Source organism: Carya illinoinensis, chromosome 10, assembly GCF_018687715.1.
Source record: "Carya illinoinensis cultivar Pawnee chromosome 10, C.illinoinensisPawnee_v1, whole genome shotgun sequence".
Lineage (NCBI taxonomy): Eukaryota > Viridiplantae > Streptophyta > Magnoliopsida > Fagales > Juglandaceae > Carya > Carya illinoinensis.
The window spans coordinates 22,590,907-22,616,395 of NC_056761.1; the positions used below are offsets into that span (position 1 = coordinate 22,590,907).

General features: G+C 40.6%; 1 protein-coding gene and 1 long non-coding RNA gene across 2 annotated transcripts; one reads left to right on the top strand and one right to left on the bottom strand.

The window, feature by feature from the left end:
* The first annotated feature begins 13,717 nt into the window (after positions 1-13,717).
* Positions 13,718-15,032, top strand: LOC122280073. The gene is made up of 3 exons (XR_006229726.1): positions 13,718-13,858; positions 14,040-14,171; positions 14,437-15,032. It is a non-coding gene; the product is annotated as an uncharacterized LOC122280073 (long non-coding RNA).
* An 8,159-nt stretch (positions 15,033-23,191) lies between these two features.
* LOC122278561 (uncharacterized protein K02A2.6-like) lies at positions 23,192-24,316 on the bottom strand. The gene is made up of 2 exons (XM_043088739.1): positions 23,802-24,316; positions 23,192-23,756 (listed from the first exon to the last, which is right to left on the bottom strand). The coding sequence occupies exons 1-2, from the start codon at positions 24,314-24,316 to the stop codon at positions 23,192-23,194; spliced, it is 1,080 nt and encodes a 359-aa protein (XP_042944673.1).
* Between the last annotated feature and the right edge of the window lie 1,173 nt (positions 24,317-25,489).

Consider the following 25,489-nt stretch of genomic DNA (forward strand, 5'->3'; position numbering starts at 1 on the left):
GATTTGAAACAATTTTAAACTTGTAGTATTTTGATACGATTGTTTTAAGCGGATTTGTATTTAAACAAAATATTGGTACTTAGTTGAAGATTTTTATTATCCACTGTGTGATTTTATTGTACACGTATTGCATGTACACATACTTGGCACTTGGCGATAGGATGTGTGACTTGTATTGTCATCATCCCGACGCCTCGATTTCCACGTGTCCGTATGTGGAAGTTGGGGGCATCACATTGTCACTCAATCGATTTTATTTTCTTGCTTAATATGGTTTATATGGTAAAACGCCAAAACCTTATATATTATGTTTAACTTGTAAACAATGTTGTAAGTCGCAATTTATTTTATAGCATTAATTATAAATATTGAAGTAATTATTGAACCTTCTTAAAATCATATGAAACTTGTAGAGAACCATCGTAATGAGTTTTTATTTTTTTAATCAGCAAACTAAGAACATCTCTGACAAATACAGTATCATAATTAAAGTTTATTATTATTATTTGTTTTAACTAAACTTGTCAAGCAGTACCCATTGAAATAAAATCATGATTCTGAAATTAGAAACTTATAATAAGATGAGAATTATAACAAGTTTTGCCCAAGTCCATAGTTAACCAGCCCACTTTTCAAACAATTAGGACCAACCTAAATACACCTGGTCCAATAACAAAAGAGGTCCAAATTTCACTAAAGAACAGCTAGAACGAGGATTAACCAACCCAGCTTGGTTTCAGAGGTACAAAGAGGCATGTTGTACTGTATCTCCTGCTGTCAAGTCAGATCATTCATCATTACATATTGCCTTATCAAACAAGAGGCACCAGGACTGTTCCCCTTCAAAGGTGTTCAGATTCGAAGTAGCCTAGACCCTAAAGGAGGGGTGTGCATCTACCATAAAGAAGGCATGGGGGAATCTAGGATGGGGAGAGGATTAGGTCCCAACCATGGTAAAGAGATTGAGAAATTGTAGTTCAGAATTAAAGAAATGGAATGTTACTGAAAATAGGCATGCGCCTGCTGAGATCAAATCGAAAATGACAAAACTGAGTAAGCTACAAGAGACAGGCAATGGGGATCATGTGGACTTAATGCTCAGGTTGCAAAATGAGATTGAACAATCCCGTGCAGAGAAAGATCTAAAGTGGAAACAAAGGGAAAAGCAGCACTAGCTCAAAATAGGTGACCAGAACACCAAATTTTATCACCAACATGCCACCCAAAGAAGGAAAACAAATAGAATTAACCAAGTAATGGATGGACAGGGTTCACTGGTGACTGATAAATAATAGATTGGTTCCATCTTCTCAGAATTCTTCTATGATCTCTTCTCCACATCTAACCCAATAGGCATTGCTGACTGCATTAAGGATGTGCCCCACAAAATTACTATTGAGATGAATGAACACTTAGTGAAGGAATTCAAAGCAGAAGAAGTCAAGGTGGCTGTGTTCCAAATGAATGGTCTTGGCTCTCCAAGTCCAGACGGATTCCTAGCTTTATTCTATCAAACAAAGTAGAACCTAGTGGGAGAAGAAGTAACAAAGTTTGCCCTAAAATTTCTGAACAAAGAGGGCTCATTGAAGGGGGTCAATGACACTTTCATCACTCTCATCCCAAAGATCAAAAAGGCCAAGAGAGTTTCAGATTTCAGACCAATTAGTTTATGTAATGTGTTATACAAAATAGTAGCAAAAGTAATTTCAAATAGAGTTAAAGTTGTTTTGCCTAACATTATCTCCCCAAATCAAAGTGCTTTTGTGCTAGGTAGAGTCATCACAAATAACATTCTAGTGGCTTATGAAACTCTACACTCAATGACAACCAGGATGCAAGGGAAAATAGGCTACATGGCTTTCAAACTGGACATGAGCAAGGCATACGATCGTGTGGAATGGAGTTTTTTGGTAGCAGTAATGAGCAAACTGGGCTTTAATAATAGATGGGTCTCTTTGGTCCTAAAATGCATCTCCTCAGTCTCCTACTTTATCCTTCTAGATGGTGAACCTCAAGGCTTCTCCATGCCCACTCGAGGATTAAGGCAAGGAGACCTCCTCTCCCCTTACCTTTTCATCCTCTGTGCAGAAGCATTATCGTGCCTCCTCCTTAAGGCTGAGTATGAGGGAAGTATCTCAAGTGTCCCAATGGGCAAAGGCCCTATCAAAGTAAACCATCTCTTCTTTGTTGATGACAGTGTGGTATTTTGCAAAGCCAACTCCCTTGAATGAGTAGACTGATGAGGATCTTGGACCAATATGAACTAGCCTCTGGTCAGAAGCTCAACAAAGAAAAATTCTCAATCTACTTCAATAAGAACACCCCAATTGAAAATAAGAGTACAATTCTGTAGATAGTTAGAGTCAATGCAATAGGATCTTTTGAAAAATACCTTGGCCTTCCTACCATGGTGGGGAAAGCCAAGATAGCATCCTTCCACAACTTAATTGACAAAGTTTGGACACAAGTGACAAACTGGAAGACTAACTCTTTATCAATACCTGGAAAAGAGATCCTAGTAAAATCAGTCCTACAAGCTATCCCCACTTACACCATGGGGATTTTTCTTCTTCCTCAGTCTATCATTAATAGATTAGATCAGCTTCAAAGGAAATTTTGGTGGGGTTTAATGAAGGAAAAGCCAAAATTCAGTGGGTCAAATGGGATAAACTCAACAAGCCAAAGAATCAAGGAGGAATGGGGTTCAGGAACTTCAAAAGTTTCAACCTGGCCCTATTAGCAAAACAAGGATGGCAAGTCCTCACAAAACTTGACTCTTTCCCAGCTCAAATTCTCAAACAAAAGTATTTTGCAAAAGGGAGCCTATTGAAAGCTAAACTGGGACTCATACCCTCTCTTGTCTGGAGGAGCTTAAAAGCTGGCCTAAACCTACTTAAAGAAGGACTCATATGGAGGATTGGGAATGAGGCACAAGTTAACATATGGGAGGATAGATGGTTGCCAAGACCTCATGTTCTGACCCTTAACAATGGCAGGAATCCAATAGAAGTTGTCTCTTAGGTGGAAGATTTAATTGATCCTATTTGGAAGAGATGGGATATCAACTTGCTAGCCAGCCTCTTCTCACAAGGAAGTGTAGAGACTATAAAATCATACCACCTCCACCGTGACTTGCAACCCAACCAAGAGAGTGGCCCTTCAACTAAAAATACCAAGGATGGTTTTTGGAAATCTCTATGGAAGCTGCAGGTGCCAAATGGGACAAGAATGTTTCTATGGAGAGCATGCATTGAGGCACTGCCCACTTTCAGTAACTTACAAAAGAGGAAAATAAGAGAAGTCTCCTCATGCCCAATATGCCATCTCGAGGAGGAGGAAACATCATGTCATGTATTATGGAGTTGTGGTGCTACCCAAGATGTATGGGGACAGGCCAGCAGGCCACTACAAAAGCTATCCTTGACTGACAATTGTTTTAAGTCTATCTGGGAGCAAATGATAGAAAAACTATCTCAGCAGGAGTTGGAAGAAGTAGGCTCGATTGCTAGACTAATTTGGGCTAGGAGGAATGAATTCGTGTATGGGAAGGATTTTAAACACCTGAGCTCCATCATCCAAAGGTCTCATAATGACCTAAGATGCTTCAGAACAATAAAAGCTAAGGGACCCCAAACTTTGGCCAGTTCTGCCTCTTTACCTAAGACTTGGAAAAAACTTCCAAAGGGGAACTACAAACTGAACTGGGATGCATCTCTCAACACCACAAAAGGCCTAGTTGGAATTGGAGCCATCATTAGAGACAATTGTGGAAGAGTCCTGGGTACACTTAGAGCTCGAAGGGAAATTAGTCTATCTCCTTATTCTGTAGAGGCGTATGCATTGATGATGACTGTTTTGTTTTACAAAGAATCTGGCATCAAGGAAGTTATCCTGGAAGGTGACTCTCTTCAAGTAGTCAAAAAGCTCAAGGACTCAGGGGAAGATAGAAGCACAGGAGGACTTATAGTTGAAGACACAAAAATTGTATTAAGATCCTTTGTTGCTTGGAATGTTTGTCATACTAAAAGGGATGCTAATGTGGAGCACACTTGCTAGCCAAGAATGTCCTTTTAAGTGAGTTTGATCTATATGATCTAGAGGAAATTCCTAATTGTATTAAGAAAGTTGTTGCTAGTGATGGATTGTAACCTATGACTTAATTCAATGAAGATGTTCTTCTCAAATAAAAAAAAAAAAAAAAACAATTAGGACCAAACAACCGAAAGATCAAAAAACGAGTGAAGAAAGTTACGGTTTTCAAATCCTTATTAGAGTGTAGTTTACCTTTAAAAGGCCAACTAATAGTCCAACCTGCAAGTGGAAGTCAAACCCTATTGAATGATAAGTGTGTGGTCCAGAGAGCAAATTAAATACGGAGGACAATTCCAATCTTACGAACGTTTCCACACTGCGTTCGGTTTCCTCATGAGGCAGATTCCACATTTTTGTGCAGAATGCATATATATATATATATATATATGGTCCAATTAATGATAGGAGCCAGGTCGGGTTGCGTCTCGACCCTCAATTCTGACTCCACGTTTAATCAGTCCACGATAAGTGGTTATTGCTCATCGTTTTTGAATTATTATATATAGTGCAGAGGGAACCGTAAAATATTGTCATCAAAGGCATACTGACATACATATATACAACACACATTGAACAGCTACCTAGCTAGCTTGTCTCAAAGGCATTACTTCAACATAAAGCGCATTGATTTTAGATTCTAAGAGAGAGAATGAATAAGAAGTTTACTAGTGTTGTGGTTATATTTTTTGGCGTTGTTGCTGCAGTGTTTTTACAATGCGCAGAAGCACAAACGGTACATGTGGCGGTAGATAGCATTTGTTGGACGGTTCCAACTGGTGGTGCTTCCGCATATCAAACTTGGGAGGCCAATAAGCAGTTCGTGGTTGGGGATATCCTCTGTAAGATTCCTACCCTTGCATGCTCTTCATTTTCAGTTCCATCTACGTCTTTTCCTTTCTTCTGTCAAATCATGAATATTAATTCTACAAATTACCATAATTTCTTCAACTCCATACCTGTTTATCTCAAACTATTTAAAGACAATCTAACCAAGCATTTAAAGTAGTGAAAAACACCAAATGCATTATCATTCTATTTTGATCCTCGATCATTAATGATATCATCTTCTTACAGCATTCAACTTTGTTACAAATGTTAGATATTTTAACATGAACATTAATAAACGGATCTTCGATTTCATATGATCCACAATAATAAACAGTAATAAATAAATGCGTACCTTTCTCCATCAGTTTGATGAAGAATTAAATCTGGCTATGAGAGAAGGATCACCCTAGCAACTTTGCCTCACAAGTGTCTCACGATGGCAAGAGGCACTCTAATGTTGTAGGTGAGAACCCTTTAATCCCTCAGTGCTATTTATAGATTTCTGACCATCAAGAAATCTAAGAGTTTGTATCTGACTATAATTAGAGGTAGAGTTTTAATCTTATATCTTAGGATTTCTGTTATCCCGTTATCACTCATCTTTAATCTAATAAACTTGAGCTATTTCAAATTTTATTAAGATGGGTGTGTGGGACATAGAGTTTAAATAAAACTCTTACATTCTCCCACTTGGCCCATACGCCCATAAAATAATATTTTCTGTTTATGGGTTTATTACAGGAAATTAACCATACTGCGCAAATTCATTTCCTGAACCTTTCATAGCTCAAAGTATGTTACATGAGTTCTGTAATATCAATGTTAAATCAACTACTGATGCGAGTCATGGCGGTCCTTTGTTATATAATCAACAAATTCCCTTCCATGTACCACAACACCAGCAACCAATTTTACATGATCTTTAATTGGGATAATTAAGGCTAATACCGTAATGCCTTGGGTTCCAATTCATGTCTGTTGCAGACATTATCTTGTCAACATTCTTCCAAACTATTCAATGTACAAAAAATTGGAAAGACAAGAAAACAGAAACAAAACAATCATAATAGATATCATTAAGTGTCCAAAACAAAATAAAAGATCTACGAGCTCAATTAACATGTTTACATCATAAGACCCATTCTGTCAACATGTTCTTTAAACTGTTTCGCTATTAGACCCTTTGTTAATGGGTCTGCTATCATAAGCGTAGTACTAATATGTTCTATGGACACTGTCTGTTTCTGTACTTCCTCCTTGACACTTAGGTATTTGAGCTCCATGTGTTTAGCACCTTTAGAATACCTATCATTTTTGGAGAAAAATACTGCAGAGGAATTATCACAATAAATTCTCAGCGGCCTTTCTATAGAGTCAACAACTCCAAGCCCTGAGATAAAGTTCCTCAGCCATAAACCATGCACTGTGGCCTCAAAGCATGCCACAAACTCAGCCTCCATTGTTGATGAAGCAGTGATAGTTTGCTTCATACTTTTCCATGAGATCGCTCCACCGGCTAGTAGGAAAACATATCTAGAAGTAGATTTCCTACTATCAGAACAATCGGCAAAATCAGAGTCTGAGTATCCAATTACCTCTAAGTTGTCAGTTCTCCTAAAGGTAAGCTGGTAATCCTTAGTTCCTTGCAGATATCGCAATACCCTCTTTGCTGCTTTCCAAGGAGACATCCCTGGGTTACTCTGGTAACGCCCAAGCATGCCAACTGCAAAACTGATGTCTGGCCTCGTGCAAATCTGTGCATATATCAAGCTCCCCACAACCGAAGCATAGGGGATTTTTGCCATCTCTTTACGCTCCCACTCAGTTTTAGGACATTGTGATAGGCTAAACTTATCACCTTTTGATATCGGAGTATCAAGTGATGAGCAACTTTTCATGCCAAATCTCTCAAGAACTCTTTCTATGTAATTTTTCTGAGACAATCCCAACAGTCCTTGTTTTCGATCCCGGAAGATTTCAATTCCGATCATAAAGGATGCCTCACCCATATCTTGCATTTCAAAGTTCTTAGATAGAAAACTCTTGGTTTCATAAAGTAAGCCAAGATCACTACTAGCCAACAAGATATCATCAACATACAGGATCAAAAATATAAACTTGCTCCCACTGACCTTTAGGTATATACATAGATCAACGATGTTTTCTTTAAATCCAAAGGCAGTAATGGTATCATTGAACTTTAAGTACCACTGTCGGGAAGCTTGTTTAAGCCCGTATATTGATTTTTTAAGCTTACATACTAGGTGATCTTTGCCCTTTTCTGAGTAGCCCTCTGGCTGCTCCATGTAGACCACTTCATCCAAACTTCCATTTAGAAAAGCTGTTTTCACATCCATCTGGTGTAACTCTAAATCAAAATGAGCCACCAATGCCATGATGATTCTGAATGAGTCCTTTTTAGATACTGGAGAAAAGGTCTCTTTGTAATCAATGCCTTCTTTCTGGGTGAAACCCTTAGCAACAAGTCTGGCCTTATGTTGTTCGACGTTGCCTTTAGAGTCGCGTTTGGTCTTAAAGACCCATTTACACCCGACTCTTTTACACCCTTTAGGCAACTCAACGAGATCCCAAACTTGATTTTGATCCATGGATTTCAACTCTTCTTTCATGGCATCGATCCATTTACTAGAATCACATCTCTCTATAGCTTGTGAAAACGTTAGTGGATCTTCACTTGTCCCAATGTCAAATTCAGATTCTTGGAGATATACCACATAGTCTGCTGAAATAGCAGGTCTCTGATCTCTCTGAGATCTGCGTAAGACTATCTGTTCTGGTAACTCCGAACTTGATTCATCAGTGATATTATCATTCTGAGATGGGTGATCATTTTCTTGTTCCAATGTATCATTGTGATGATCAATTAGAGGAACCATTATCCTTTCTGAGGATGTAGGTATGGGGATATCTACTCGTACTTCCTCAATGATCACATCTCTAGGTTCTATTTTCCCACTAATTTCGCCAAGTTCAATGAATTTGGCATTCCCTGTTTCCACTATTCTCGGACTGTGATTAGGACAGTAAAACCTATACCCTTTGGATCTCTCTGGGTAGCCAATAAAGTACCCACTTACTGTTCTGGGATCCAATTTCTTTTCATGTGGGTTGTAAAGTCTCGCTTCTGCTGGGCAACCCCAAACATGCATGTGTCTTAAACTTGGTGTCCTACCAGTCCATAGCTCGAAAGGAGTTTTTGGAACTGACTTACTAGGAACCCGGTTTAAGATATAAGTTGCCGTCTTAATGGCTTCACCCCACAATGAATTGAGTAAGGTAGAATTGCTTACCATACTTCTGACCATATCCAATAAAGTCCGATTACGCCTTTCAGCAACACCGTTCTGCTGTGGCGTCCCTGGCATCGTGTACTGTGCAACGATGCCACGTTGTTCTAGAAGTTTGGCGAATGGGCCAGGGTTACGACCCGATTCGTCATACTTTCCATAGTATTCTCCACCTCGATCCGACCTGATGATTTTCACCTTTCTATCTAACTGTCTTTCCACCTCCATGAGAAATACCTCAAGTACTGAAACAACTTGAGATTTCTCATGTAGCAGATAGATATATCCAAACCGTGAAAAATCATCTATAAAGGTGATAAAATACTTTTCTCCACCAAAACATTCAGTGGAGAATGGTCCACATATATCTGTGTGAATTATTTCAAGAAGCTCTTTACTTCTTGTGGCACCTTTCTTAGTATGTTTGGTTTGCTTTCCTTTAATGCAATCCACACATACTTCAAGATTAGTAAAATCTAAATGCGGAAGTATCCATTCTTTTACTAATCTCTCTAACCTTTCTTTGGAGATGTGCCCCAATCTCTTATGTCACAAGTCATAAGAATGTTCATTCATCATGTTTCTTTTAGTTCCAATACACATTTCATGGTTATGGGTATAGGTATTATGAATAAATGTATTATCAAGACAAAGTCGATAAAGACCATCGGAAAGAAACCCAGAACCAATAGATAAAGAGTCTTTGAACAAATTGAAACTACCATTGTGAAATGAAAAGGAATAACCATCAGAGTCCAATTTAGAAAGGGAAATTAAATTACGCCTCACAGAAGGCACAAAAACTGTGTTATGAAGGTCTAAACAATGACCAGTACTCAAAACTAAACGAAAAGTCCCTATGGCCAAAACTTCAGCCTTATTCTCATTTCCCATAAAAATAAATCGCTCACTGGGGCTTAGTGTTTGGCTTGTAAGGTATCCCTGCATGGTTATAGAAACATAAACATTAGCACCTGAATCTAGCCACCAAGAATTAGTAGGAACATTTACAAGGTTTGATTCAAAACATACAAGGGCAAGAGGCTTACCCTTCTTTTCAAACCAAGCCTTACGTTTCTGACACTCAGATTTCATGTGTCCATTTTTCCCACACCAGTAGCATTTGGTACTACGATGTTGAACCTGATTAACATTTCCAGGCTCCTTTCCTCTTGGTGGTCCAATTCGTTTCTTTTTACTATAATGGTGTTTTTTCTTTCCAGCTTCTTTGGTCACAAAATTAGCAGAGTAATGCCCTTGTTGTTTCAGTCTTACTTCCTCCTGAACTACCATACTTGCCAGCTCATTCACATTCCATTTATCCTTAATAGAATTATAATGCATCTGGAATGGACCATACTGAGGTGGCAATGAGTTCAGAACAAACTGAACAATAAAGGACTCCTCTACCTTCATTCCCAAGGTTTGTAATCTAGCGGCAATATTTGTCATTTCAAGGATATGCTCTTGCATTCCTTTGGCTCCATCATATTTCATGGTGGTAAGTCTAGCCATCAGTGTTCCTGCTAAAGACTTATCTGCAGACTTAAATCTCTTCTCAGTATTTTTCAAAAAACTTTGGGCATCCTCAACACTAGGGAGTGAATTTTTAATATTTTCAGATATGGTCATTTTCATGAACATTAGACTTAGCCTGTTTGATCTCTCCCACTGTTTAAATGACTCTTTCTCATCCCTGTTACTCTCTTCAGTGATGGGTGGTGGTTTTGGGCTTGTAAGGGATGAGTCCAGGTCAAGGACCCCTAAGGTGAATCTGACTCGCTCAACTCACTCAGAAAAATTAGAGCCATTCAAAACAGGAACTGATGAAGTTTGTGAATGTAATGATGTCGGTACATTTAATGCAAGAAAATATTTGTCACATAATGCTTTGAGTTAGACACTTATAAACAATAATCAGAATTTAAATAATTATGGATGAACTAGTAGTGTCATCAAAACCCTCCTTTGGGAGTAGATCTTAATACACAAAGTGTTCTCACCAATATTAAATTCTGTGGATGAACTAAGTGTATCATCAGAATTCTCCTTTGGGAGTAAACTCTGACATACAAATTGTTCCCTCCAACTTTTCTTTTGATGGATGAACTAGTAGTGTCATCAAAACCCTCCTTTGGGAGTAGATCTTGACACACAAAGTGTTCACTCCAACCTTAATTTGATAGATGAACTAGTAGTATCATCAAGATTCTCCTTTGGGAGTAGATCTTGACACACAAGATTGTTCACTCTATCATATCCACTTTACTATGGAATTTAATGATTGTTCACCTAAATTGAAGAAAATCTTGTACCTTTGGGCGACCAAGTTTTTCTTTAATTTTGATGAAAATCACTTATCCATATTGGATAAATAATTATATATAGCATGATAATAAGAGCCAATTCATACATGTATTTTATGTATGTAATAATAATATGCATATGACATTTAATAAAATGTAATACATGTATTTAACAATAATATCATGCAAATAACATTTAATAAAATTTAATGCATGTATGTAACAATAATAACATGCATATAACATTTAATCAAACTTTTCATACATGTAAATAACAATAATGACATGTATAAATAAATAAATAAAATTTGGAATTTTTTTTATTTTTATTTTTATTTTTATTTTATTTATTTATTTATTTTTTATTTAAATAAATCTGACCGGTCCGGTCCGGGTCTGAACCGGACCCGTTCAGCAAACCGGGCCAGACCTACTGTACAGGCCCGTCCCAACCTTTTTTTTTTTTTTTTGTTCATTTATTAGGCTGGCCACAGTAGTGGCTGTTACTTTTCTCTCGGGCTGGGCCAGAACCCACAGCCCGGTCCATAGCCTAAGTAATTTACTTATTACTTATCAGAAGATAAGTAACAGGCTGGGCCCAAGTTCAGAGCCCGGCCCAATTACTTAGCCTTTTACAATAAAACCCTAAGCCACTTCCCCTTCTTTTCATATTGTCACAGCGCCGCACCAGTCCCCATTCCATTACATGGTGCCGGTGAGTAGTCCACAATGATGGATGTTGCCGGCAAAGAGAAGACCACAAGGGTCTTCGTCCACCTCCTGCCGCCGTCCCCAGGTCCCGTTCCTCCCCCCTTTTTTTTTTTTTTTTATAAACCTGTTCTTGCTGCCGCGGCCAGTGGGCTTGACAACCCTCTGCCGCTGTTTACAGAGGCACCGCGGAGGACTTCCACTCCTCCTCCCAGTGCCGACCTCAGGGCAGCAACCATTTGGGGCTTCACAGACTCACAGCCCCTCATGCTGCACACTGCCGAAGCCACACGGTGGCCTTTCCTCAACCCACTCATTTCAGATACAATAAGTACAGTTCATGAAATCTAAAATACGTAATACTTTAAACAATACACGAGGAAGTGAAAATAAAACCAAAGAAGGAGATGTTCAGTACGGAATAATGAAAACCGAATTGCTTTTCATTAATGTGAGTGTATCGTTCTTTCTCAAATAGTAAATATATTATTTTTTAATCTTTTTCGATATAATGAAATCACAATACACGACAATATATATTTACTGAATATCTTATTAAGATCATAAAAAATCTATAACCATGCTCTGATACCACATGTTAGATATTTTAACATGAACATTAATAAACGGATCTTCGATTTCATATGATCCACAATAATAAACAGTAATAAATAAATGCGTACCTTTCTCCATCAGTTTGATGAAGAATTAAATCTGGCTATGAGAGAAGGATCACCCTAGCAACTTTGCCTCACAAGTGTCTCACGATGGCAAGAGGCACTCTAATGTTGTAGGTGAGAACCCTTTAATCCCTCAGTGCTATTTATAGATTTCTGACCATCAAGAAATCTAAGAGTTTGTATCTGACTATAATTAGAGATAGAGTTTTAATCTTATCTCTTAGGATTTCTGTTATCCCGTTATCACTCATCTTTAATCTAATAAACTTGAGCTATTTCAAATTTTATTAAGATGGGTGTGTGGGACATAGAGTTTAAATAAAACTCTTACAACAAATGCGCACGATGTTCTTCAAGTGCCGAAAGAATCCTATGATAGTTGCAGCTCGTCTAATCCCATCGGTGACACCATCACCACTGGACCTGTCAACATAACTCTGTCCACTGCTGGCACTCATGCACTCTAGCTTGGTCGACATTGCCTTTTAGGCCAGAAGTTGTCTGTTACCGTCTCGAGCTCTTTAGATGGTACCCCACCTACAAACAATACTCAATCTTCAGATAGAACTCCACCTTCAACCCGAACTCCTCCTAGAAGCACTAGGCGTAGGAGTTGGAGCACTCAGAATAACTTGATCCATCAGGTAGCCAATGAGCAATCCATTGGCCCAACGGCTCATATGCTACCCGATTCTTCATCATCCGGGATCTTTTCTAGTTTCTTGGTACATTATTTCCCATTGTCATGGGTTTCCTATTGTAATAAATTAAGAAGAGGGGAATTTGATTCTAAATTGATGATTTAGCTGTTTCGAGTTGTGGGCAACGTTATGGTATTCTTTTGTTTTAAACTTTTATGTGACTGTAATTCTTGTAAGTGTGGCTGAGGTTTGAAGTAGAACTATTTAATATATTTTTTGAGCACATGATGAATAAAGGGATCCTTTGATTTTTTTCTTTTTTTGGGTTACTTTTTAGTTGTAAGTTGAGATAAAAGATAAAAATTATAAGAATATAAATCTACAATAATAGAATGGACCACTGGCTCACCTGATGACAAATTAAATATTATTGGGAGATAATTCTATCTTAATTTGGACCGATTGAACTTTGAGACAAGGCCATTAATTGATGGCAATTCCAACGAAATATTATGATTATGTGAATTTCTAAATGCTGATGATATATATTTGAGAAATGATATTTGTAGTCATAGAGTGCATAAATACTGCATATTACTTTCGAAAAAAGTGAATAAATATGAAACCGATATGAAAATATTATTTTTTTAATAAAAATTGTATATGAAGCTATTATTGCGTATTTTTTATGCACTCCACTAATATGATTGGTTGTGTCACTTTGTTTAATATAAAATAATTATTTTGACCAATCACATCAGTGGAGTGCGCAAAGAGTAAACAAAAGTGACTTTATGTTGCAGAACTCTTCTTTTAATAATGAAACCCACTTTTCTTCCAAATAAGAAAGCAACGCTTGCACAATCTATACATGATTGTACATAGCATTATTAATAATTATAACTATAAATATCATTTTTCATAAATTATTGTCCATTCTTAGTATGCCTTAAGAAAGCCGTAAGATTTACCCACATATCAAATTCGAAGAGGCAAGGCCAGAGAAAACGAGACGAGTGGATTTTCAAATCCATCTTGGTTAGATATTAAAAGAAGATGAGGTCATGATAGACATGAGAACATATTAATTGTATGCTATATATATATATATATATATAGAAAAAGTCTACTTGCACTTGTGGTTGGAGACCCCAGCGTAGCCGTGGCTTCACGTGTACAGTAATGAAACGGTGCGTTTCAAATTCAGTTAGGTTGAACACAACACTCCCTTCATCTACCCACAGAGCAGAGCAAGCTTCCCCATAGACGACCGCCAAACACGAGGACGATTACAGGTTTGATTCCATCTTCTTCTTCTTATCTGCTTCTTCTCATCCCGACCAAGCCATGCTCCATTGGTTTCTTCAACCCACGATTTTGAAATTCCCAAAATCACCGAAACACGAAGACGATTACATGTTTGATTCCATCTTCTTCTTCTCATCTTCTTCCTCTCATCATCTTCTTCTCATCTAGGTACAGTTCCCAAACAACGTCCAATATGGCTACAACCACCCAGCCCAGTCATCCAAGTAACGAGCAAGAATGACGAAACCAACAAACTTTCACAGCAAACACCAATCCCCAACTCCGAAAAACAAATTAATGGTGGGTAGGTGAGGATTATAAAAGCTTGTACGTAGTAGTATTTTTTTTCTATTTGGACAATTGAATATATATTAAAGCTATCTGAAAATTGAGAAGTACATACAGACAGGAATTAGGATAGGAATGTAGTTTACATGCCAAATCTAAGAAGTATGAAGTTAAAACTATTTTCCACTATGCAAGGAAATCTAGAAATTCTCCATTCCTCTTGGCTAGTCAAATCAGACCCTATCTTTGCTTTTGATTTGCTCCAATTGACTTGCAGAATTCAATAATCGCCTGTGAATGTGCAACAATAGCCTTTCCTCTAATCTGATTGAAGCGTTTCTTGCCAATGATGTTACGAGTAACAACAACAATCTGCGCAAAGACCCTTTCCTTCATTGACATTCTTTATCATGGGTCGCGCCCTCACCGGCTTTCCATTGTAGTAGCTGACTTGACAATTAAAAAAAAAAAAAAAAAAGAGCCCTAATTTCTATTACAATGCGAGGAACTCTCTCTCTCTGTTCATTTCTTTTCCACAGGTGGTGGCCAAAAACTTGGATTCCTTCATTTTTACTTACAAAAAGGAATAACATTTCATTACAAGAAGTCAAAGATGTAGAAAGATGGAAACAAAAACCGCATACAACCAGGGCGAGGGCACTCTCTCTCTTAGAAAAAATTTCTTCGACAGTACTCATCTACAAATGACGTAGCTGTTTTTCTGCATTTTTCTTGTTGGGTTTGAGCTGTTTCTGCAATTTTGGTTTTTTCTTTTTTTAAATAGATCTGCTGACGATTCCCCCAAAGGTACCCAATCCTGGCTACCTGTAGAAAAACTGATATATATATATATATAAATATATATCTTTTTTCTTTTATATTTTCTCAAAAAAAAAAAACATTAAATATGATGATCTAATGCGTGCTACATGCATGTGATAGTCTCCTATATATAATTTCTTATAAGAGTCCTGCTACTAGTACTGATAATCGGTACTGATAGCAAGACTGATAAGCACAATTTTTTATTTTAATTTTCTTTTATCTATTTTTTAAACATCTTTAACTATTCTTAAAAGAATAAAAAAAATTCAAATTTTCTAATAATGATCACTTCGAATTTTTTCTTTTCTAAAAAAAAAAAAAAACACAAACGGTCAAACCATCGGTCAAACTATCGGTTCACTTAGCATTTTTCTTCTAAAAATCTGGGTTCTAGCTAATACTTGACCTAGATCTCCTCTATATATACCATATACCTGCACAAAAACTCTATTTGCACCCGGCGTGGGGAACCCCCCGCGTACCCGGCCCTCCACGTGGATAAATTGAAAACGACACGTTTTGTATTTAATGAGTGGGTCTCATTCTTCTTTATTTGTAAGCTTTCATTTTCACAAGTGGGTCTTCTTCTCATCTTTTTCGAGCAAGACGAACACAGGTACTTCTCATCTCCTTCTTCTCATCTTCTTCTTATATCCTAAAGAGCAGTATGTGGTTGCATGCCCTAAAGAGCAAATTCGGTGATGTTGGGTCTTCTTCTCATCTTCTCAGTATCCTTTTTCTCATACACAAATTTTGAAGAAAAATGATTAAGTTGGACTTTGATGATAAAGCAAACTGCAAATGTATCGAAATCACTTAAACCCATTTGAAGAAGCATGTTTGTCATGGCAGCAAAATCCTGTTTAAGATATCATTCCTAATCTGATCGGTTTAGCATGCACAAGGAACTAAATCCAAAAGGAAAATTCTAGTGAGCCTAACAACCAGATTAGATGGAACATTTGGGGATAGTTGAGGAAAAAAGAAAGGAGCTTTTAAATTAGTCTGAGAACGACTGTATTGGTAGAACTAGACAAGTTTCCTCCCATTTTTTCTACACATCCAAACAAGAGAAATAAAGTTGACTTCCCCAACCCTATCCTGTCGTCTCTACTCTTCAACTCCCAATCATAGTGTGAATTGAAAGAGAGAAAACAGGAAGCAAGGTTTCGGAGATTGGATTCGTGTTTTGCGAGCGACAGATCTCTCTTATCGATTATGGGATTTTGCGAGCGACGATCTCTCTTAGAAGCAAGGTTTTTGACTTCGGTTTCCTCTCATCCGTGTTTTTGTGTTTTTTTAATATATCGGCATGACTTCAGTCGATTCCCCCGAAGGTACCCAACCCCGTGTACCTGTAGCAATTCCCATACCTGCATGCATGCACGTCACTGCATCATTAATGTGAAAATTAATGATAGATAACATCTTAGCCGTTACTATTTCCCATCCAAAATGCACTTTATTTCATCCCATTTTCTAAACAGTTAATGCTTTATGAAATGGGAAGGACTAGTATGCCTTATTATGAGTTTGTTCTCTCATTTTGATTGTTCATGTATTTAATTTTTTTTAATTAATTTTTTTTACTTAAAGGTTAGAAAAGTGACTTTTAATGTATTGGTGTATTTTTTATTTTTTCAAAAATTAAATATGTTAAAAAAATGTAATAAAGAAAAGAATAAAAAAATAAAAAATAAAAAATAAAATTAGTACTAGTGGGCACCACCCTTATTATGAAATACTTTTCCTGCTTTAGCATTTATAGAATGTTCCACGAACTCATGTACGTCGAACTTGTAAAATTCGATTAGCAACTTCAAAATCTTTCTTGTCTTTAAATTATCAGTATTTTTCACTTTTTGAGACTTGCAACTACGTAAGTGGGACAAGAATCCACACGTTTAAGATTCTCAAACCTGCATTAATATGATCAACGTTAAACAAGAAGGTGCCTCAGCTTTTTTTCTTTGTATAAGAAAGTGGTATGATATATATCTCTTTTTCTTTGTTCTTTCTTTTTGTTCGTATATAGCTTCAACGGATGTCCTTTCATCGTGTTGGGTTGTCATTGATCGAAAACGATGTACGTAGATCAAACAGAATATGTATGTATGAGTTTCGACACTTTGACAATTAATAAAAAGCAGATCGAGAATACTTTCGGGTGGTATATAGGCCCATGCACGACCTCGACAACCGTCCATTTAAAGTAAAAACTGCGCGCCTTTCTACAGCTTGCAGGATTCATTCAAAAGTTGCTAGCTTGAATTTGATTCTATTATGTGATCAACGCATGGGCTGCCCACGTTGATTTGACACTGAATAATCTTTGTTCGGGACGTGTCTCACTTTTAATCTCTCACAGCTCAACCATTCTTCTTTGATGAAACTTGAGGGGGCTCCTCTTGAAAACACTCTGATGCTAAAGTTAGTTCAGAGAGATTATTCTTTTAAACCTTAAAGATTACCTGTATATATATGCTCGTTTGCTGTACATTTCTCATCCAGGATTTATCGGAACAGATCAAGACTTAAGATTTTGAATAATCCTATCACTTCTTACTGTTTTTATCCTTCCGTTAAAGGTGGCACCATGTATGTCTCTTTTTAAATTCCTCTTGACCATCCCTTTGTGACTTTTGGGCTCATGCTGGACCCAAACTCTGGGGTTATTGGTGTTTAATGTATTATGGCCTCCTTTTGTATGCTCCAGGGCCCTTCGGTTGGAACGGTCCCTCCAGCTACCCAGCCAATTCTATTCGCCTTCTGGCGGAAAGAATTTATTTTCGACCAATCTCGTTGCTGTGAAAGTGCTGGGTGTGACCGCATGGGCTTGGGTACTTGGAAATTATGTAGACATGGCATGGGCTCAAACAACCCACGACCTTTTTATGTTTTCTAGCTCGTTGCACCCTCTGGCCGTTTTATGTCATTTCCTTCGCCCCATAAAGATTTGGTTACAAAGAACCGTAGATTTGATATCATTTCCCGCTATTGTGGCAGAGAAGACAAACAATTTACTTGCGTTGGTTAGTCTTCTTGCAAAGTTACTTTTTCTTTCCTTTTAGCCTTTCGCATTTCATTACCCTTCAAAACTTTCTTTTCCGCTGTCTCTCATTCCTTCCCCTATTACGCTCTTTGCCTCTTCATTCCTATCTTTGCTCTTTGCTCATCTTGCTCTTTTCTTGCTATTCTTTTCCCAACGACTTCAATGGCTTCTTACGTTGAAGGCGAGGTTTCCGAAAGCCCCTTTGCGATCCCTGAGGGCACAGTCTTCACGGGCACCAGTGGCATTCATGACTCCGAGAGAAAAATCTTCCCACTATTCAGGAAGACTATCGTATTCTTGAGACTATTGTTTTAAGCCTTCCTGAACGTGGAGTTTGTGACATGGAGGGCTTTGCCCCTAGAGCAGTTATCACTATTTCTCATTTGCAGAACGGGTTGAGGCTCCCTTTTCTGCCGCCCTCTTCGCGACCTTTTGGATCTCCTCAACCTCGCTCCCTCTCAGATGCACCCTTTTGCATTGAGGACGTACCTCTATGCTTGTATTGTATTTCGCATGGCTTTGGAACCTCTCAAGGACCCTTATCCCGATCTGACCGCCCGGGAATTTTTGGTATTTTATAACCTGAGGGAAGCTTCCAAAGGCAATGTTCTCGGCTTCCGTAGAAAAGATGATGGGCAAAAGTTGGCTCGGTTTGAGACTCACTACTCCAATGCCAAGGCGTGGACCACTAGGTTCTTTTATGTGTCTGGCCAAAATTGGGAATACCTCGGCACGGAAGAAGTTTTCCGTGATTTCCCAATCAGAATGATTTGGCACCCTCTTCCCAATGAGAAGGATCTATGGCGTACGATGCCGGCCTTGTCGTGTCACGAAGTAGCTCGAATCGTGATAGTTGATTCTCGGGCCAAAGCTAATCCAGAGGTGCTCTGGACTGACAGCTTGATGACCACTGCCCACATTGATCGATTTTTGAAGTCTCCCAATCAGTCTTTTGAACTTCATGATTTCTGACACCATTCCTCCTCTCCTTCCGAAGCCCACTGAGAAAACTGCGAGGTCTGAATCCTCTAAGTGGAAGAAACGTTTGGAAGAGGGGGAGGGGGAAGAGGTTGCCAAAAAGAGGGAAAAAAGAAGAACAATGGAGAAAAGGAGGTGGCCACCGAGAAGAGAGAGAAGAGGACCAAGAAGAAGAATGAAGCAGGCGGTCGCCAAAAGAAAGCTTGCTTTGGAAGTCCTTCTCCGCCTTCTTTTGCTCTACAGGAGACACTAGCGCCCTCAAGGGGCGTCCAAGACTTGGTGCCACAGGAGGGCACCCCTTCTTAGGAACCATCGTAGCTAGCCGTCGTTGAGTCTCTGTTGCCCCAACTGGAGGTCTTTGCAGTATCTTTGGAGGAGAGCCACAGCCAGGGTTCTACCCCGCAAAGTACCACTAAACCCTCCTTGCCTTTGCCATCCCCGTCACCGCCACGTTCTCATGGCCTGAGGGACGTGGAGAGCTTAGTCAACTTGGCCCTTTCTGGCCTGGCCGCCTCCCTCCAGGTCGTGTCTAGGATCCAGCAGCCTGCCCCAACACTTGCCCCTGCTTTTGAGTTTCCTGTGTTGGCCGGGCGAGTGAGTCAGTTAGAGTTAAGCCCCAGAGTGGTTGCGGCCCTTAATCTCGACTCAATCACTTTAGTGGGAGCTTGCTCACCCCTTTCTATTATTACTGCCCCTACAGAGGCGGCCATTGTTTTGCCCATAGGTGCCACAAGGGATGTCCCTCCACGTCCAGCTGAAACAGGCGGCGAGGTTGGTTCACTGCCAACTTCCCCAGAGATGGTGTCCCCAGAGAGCTTACCAGACACCATCTCTAGGGGAAAAACCCCCTCGCCCATTGGCAGTGGGCCTAGACTTTCTCTTCCTCCTACCCATGCCTCCTCTTTTGGTGGGGATACTGACTCCTTCCTTGAGGAGGAGTGGGCGAATTTCTTGAAGGTGGACGCCCGCCTTCGTGATGCTGACTTGGCTCAACCACCACCCACTCTGCCCCCTTTACGCGTGGTTGATCCACCGGGGAGGACGATGGCTTCGTCTGTGAGGCCCGACGAAGAAAACCTTTCATCCCCTAGCGAGATCGCGAGGGGGGATACTAGTAGTGGTGGTTCTTCAACATCAGCCCTCTCCTAGGCAGAGGCCATTGCCTAGATGGCAAACCGTCTGAAAAATTGGCTTTCTGAGGTATTATACTTTGTGTCATTTCTTGTATATACTTATTTCGTATCTTTGTCTTTTTTCATGTTGGTTGCTTGTTTTTCTCAGGGGATTAATGACTTGGCAGCATGGATCGTTGCAGATTGTTCCCTTCTCGAGAAGGAGGTTAGGGAGCGTCACCAGCTGTGCTATATAGCCAAACGTGCCTTGGAGAGATAGTGGGCTGATATGGTTGAATTGGTTGCTCTGGTTGAGGATAGGAAGGAGCTGAAAATCCTACTGGAGCAATCCAAGGGCTACTCCCATTCTTTGCAAGGTGATCTGGAGATAGACGAGGCTAAACTCCTCGCGTAGCGTGAAGCAGCCCACCTAGCAAACGAGGCCAAGGGCAAGGCCTATTTCACTTAGTCAATTCTCCTTTCGGAGGGGGATTCTGCCAGGCGGCAACTTTTAGAGGCTTAGGAGAGTCTTAAGGCTGAGAGCTCTCGTCTAAATTTTGAGCTTGTCGCCCGCGATAAGGCACTGTCCTCACTTTGTGAAGACCTGGCCCGTTCTCAAGACAGCTGCAGGTCCTCTGAGGAGAGTCTTCGGGAGGCAAACTTGGCCCTTAGAGCCAGTCAGCAGAGTCTATCTGAGAAGGAAGGGGAGCTGACTGCTGCTTGGGAAGAGGTCGCACGACTTCGCGACCAGTTGGCCCATGTCCCTACCACAAGGGATGATGCCTTTGCTTTTGGGTATGGCTGCAGCATTGTGAGGCTTAGGGACCGTCTTCTGGCTAATCCTGCCACCAACCTCAGGATTCTTGACCATAATTTGTTTTATCCTAAGGAAGCTTCCCTCCGAGTGGTTGACAAGTTCGGACGGAAGGAGATGCCCAATGTTTTTGCAAACGTGCCTCGCTTCCCGCCCGAAGATGCCCCTTGAAAGCCCCTTCCCTTTTTGTTAAGCCCATTTTTTGTATTTGACTATGGATAATAACATTGTTTCTTGGTATATTTTATATACGTGTAACATTGGACTTTGGTTTGGTCTGTTCAACGTTTTGGCTTCTGTGTTTATTTACTTCTCGTCTTTTTAATGGCACCAGAAGCTGCTGAGGCTCGCCTTTGGTGTTTAAGGTCGGGTGGTCTGAGGACCTATGCGCCCCTTTTTTCATGGCACCATAAGCTGCTAAGGCTTGTCTTTGGTGTTTAGGGTTGGCGTGGTCTGAGGACCTACGCGCCTCTTTTTTATGGCACCACAAGTTGCTAAGACTTGTCTTTGGTGTTTAGGGTTGGCATGGTCTGAGAACCTACGCGCCTCTTTTTTCATGGCATCACAAGCTGCTAAGGCTTGTCTTTGGTGTTTAGGATCAATCAGTCCTTAACCTTTCTCGCCCTTTTTTCATGAATCCACAAGCTGCTAAGGCTTGTCTTTGGTGTTTAGGGTCGGCGTGGTCTGAGGACGTACGTGTCCCTTTGTTATGGCACCACAAGCTGCTAAGGCTTGTCTTTGGTGTTTAGGGTCGAGCGTTCCTTGACCTTTCTCGCCCTTTTTTTCATGGCACCACAAGTTGCTAAGGCTTGTCTTTGCTGTTTAGGGTCGGCATGGTTTGAGGCCTACGCAACTCTTTTTTCATGGCTCCACAAGCTGCTAAGGCTTGTCTTTGGTGCTTAGGGTTGAGCAGTCCGTGACCTTTCTTGCCCTTTTTTCATATCACCACAAGCTGCTAAGGCTTGTCTTTGGTGTTTAGGGTCAGCGTGGTCTGAGGACCTACACGCCTCCTTTTTCATGGCACCACAAGCTGCTAAGGCTTGTCTTTGGTGTTTAGGGTCGAGCTATCCTTGACCTTTCTCGCCCTTTTTTCATGGCACCACAAGCTACTAAGACTTGTCTTTGTTGTTTAAGGTCAACGTGGTCTGAGGACCTACGCGCTCCTTTTTTCATGGCACCACAAGTTGTTAAGACTTGTCTTTGGTGTTTAGGGTCGAGTGGTCCTTGACTTTTCTCACCCTTTTTTCATGGCACCACAAGCTGCTAAGGCTTGTCTTTGGTGTTTAGGTTAGGCATGGTTTGAGGACCTACGCGCCCCTTTTTTCATGGCATCACAATATGCTAAGCCTTGTCTTTGGTGTTTAGGGTCGAGCGGTCAGTGACCTTTCTTGCCCTTTTTTCATGGCACCACAAGCTGCTAAGACTTGTCTTTGGTGTTTAGGGTTGAGCGATTCTTGACCTTTTTTGCCCTTTTTTCATGGCACCACAAGCTGCTAAGGCTTGTCTTGGGTGTTTAGGGTTGGCGTGGTCTGAGGACCTACGCGCTCATTTTTTCATGACACCACAAGCTGCTAAGGCTTGTCTTTGGTTTTTAGGGTTAGCGTGGTCTGAGGACCTATGTGCCCTTTTTTCATGGCACCACAAGCTGCTAAGGCTTGTCTTTGGTGTTTTCCCTTGGAAACGTTTTTCTCTGTACAGAACTTTTAATGAATGAAACGGAATATATTTGTAAATAGTGATGTCTCAAATATTCAGATAAAAATAAAGATAAGGAACTTTAAATCAATAAGTACTACAAAAATTATTGGTAAAATTTCTTCAAATGCTCTGTGTTCCACGGGTGCTACAGTTCCTTGCCCTCACTGTCTTCCAATCTGTATGATCCAGGCCGGTTGTTGGCCACTACCAGCTAAGGACCTTCCCATCGGGGTCCCATTTTTCCCTCGCCTTGGGTGGTTACCCCACTTTTCTTCAAAACCAGGTCGCCCACTATAAAGGTCCTGGGCCTTACTCTTTTGTTGAAATACTGCGCAACTTTCCTCTTTTCTTGCAACATCCGAATGTCGGTTATCTCTCTTTCTTCTTCGAATAAGTCGAGGTATTCTTCTAACTTTTGGTCATTCCAAGTACCCGAGAAATGGCTCGTTCTGTAGGTTGGCAGCCCTATTTCCACTACTGTGACCGCCTCGCATTCATATGCCAGCATAAACGGAGATTCCCCTGTCGGAATTTTTGCTGTGGTTCTATACGCCTAGAGTACCCTTGGTAGCTCGTCTGCCCAATCCCCTTTTTTCTCCGCGACCTTTTTCTTGAGGATTGATAGTAATGCCTTATTTGTCACCTCAGCTTGACCATTTGCTTGGGGGTGGCCTGGGGAGGAGTACTTTGCCTTGATCCTTAACTCCGCGCACCATTCTCTGTAGTGATCTGAGTCGAACTTGCGCCCATTATCGGTTATAATACTGTGGGGAATCCCAAACCTGCAGACAACATTCTTCCACAAGAATTTTGTCACGGCCTTGCCTGTGATTGTTGCTAACTGCTCTGCTTTTGCCCATTTTGTAAAATAGTTGACAGCGACTATCATGAACTTAACATCACCTTCTCCTGGAGGGAAGGATCCCACCAAATCCACCCCCCACTGGGTGAATGGCCATGATGCTGTTATTGATGCTAATTCCTCCAGAGGGGCATGCGATGTAGGTGCATAATTTTGGCATTTTGCACACCTCTTGGTGAACTCCCGCGCATCCCTTAGAGCATTAGGCCAGTAATATCCTACCCGAGCCGCTTTCCTAGCTAAGATTCTTTCCCCACTGTAGTTTCCACATATTCCTTCATGTATCTCAGCCAAGACATACTATGCCTCTTGTGCAGACATGCATTGCAGTAAAGGAATAGAGAAACCTCTTTTATAAAGGATCCCATCGATGAGTAGGAACCTAACCGCCCTTTTCTTTATCTTTCTTGCCTCTTCTCTTGCTTCTGGAAATTTTCCTTCATCCAAGTACTCCACTATACTGTTTGCCCAATCTGGGACCTCGATGACCCTTCTCTCGACTGGCCATGGTAGGGGTACTTCCTCCCCTCCTAATGCCGCTCGTGCCAATCTGTCCACGATCTCGTTGTTCGCCCTTGGTATCTGAGTGATGGCAAAGTATGAGAAGAGATTGCGTATTTCCCAAACTCGTGCAAGATGTTTCTTTAACTTTTTGACCTTTGCAGCGTACACACCCAAAACTTGATTTACTACTACTTGTGAATCTGACCTGGCGTCTACCTCGGTTGCCCCGATCTGGGTGGCCACAGACAAACCCGCTATCAACGCTTCATACTTAGCTTCGTTGTTCATCATTTTGAATGTCAGTGTGACCATGTAATACCGTTCTTGGCCGTTGGGGCTCAGTAAATGTATTCCTAGGCCTCCGCCTATCCGGTAGGACGACCCGTCTATAAACAATACTCAGGGCTTTCCTGACGGTGCTATCACCTTCTCCTGGGAAAAGTCTGAGAATTCTGCTACAAAATCCACCATTGCTTTCCCTTTTATGGCTTTCCTTGGCCCATACTCTATATCGAACTCACTCAACTTGATTGACCAACCTATCAGCCTCCCTGTACAATCTGGCTTCCTCAGTATTTTCGCCAATGGAGCCTCTGTCAGTACCTTCATTGTGTTGGCCTAGAAATAAGGATGGAGTTTCCTGGCCGCCATTACCAAGGCAAATGCCAATAGCTCAATTCATGGGTATCTTGCCTTTGCTCCTCTGAGTGCTCGACTCACATAATACACTGGATGTTGCATGGCTTCTTCTTCCTTTATGAGGACGATGGATACAGCGTATGGGGAGGCTGATAGATATGCATAGAGTACGTCTCCCTTCTCTGGTCATTTTAAAAGGGGCAGACTGGCCAGATACTGTTTTAATCTTTCGAACGCTTCATGTTGCATTGCTCATTCCAAGGATGCACCTTCCACAACACTTGAAAAAAAGGGAGGCACTTGTCTGTTGACTTGGCTATGAACCTTCCTAGGGCGGCCACTCTCCCTGCTATTCGTTGAGTCTCGTTCAGATTCTGCGGCAGTTTCATATTGATTATGGCCTTTATCTTATTTGGAGAGGCTTCAATTCCTCTTTCAAACATGATGAAGCCTGAGAATTTCCCTGATTGAACCCCGAAAGCACATTTTGATGGGTTCAGTCTCATCTTGTAACGGTGTAAGACTCCAAACGCCATTCGCAAATCTAGAAGATGTTGGGCAGACTCTTTGCTTTTTACCAGCAGGTCATCCACATATACCTCCATGGATTTCCCAATCTGTTCCTTGAACATTCGGTTAACCAGCCTCTGGTAAGTCGCCCCTGCATTCTTTAGACCGAAAGGCATAACCTGGTAGCAATATAGCCCTCGGTCCGTGATGAAAGATGTTTTTTCTTCATCCGTTACATTCATCCTTATCTGGTTGCAACCTGAATATGTATCCATGAGGCTTAACATATGATGCCTTGCTGTAGCATCTATGATGATGGCGATGCGTGGTAGGGGG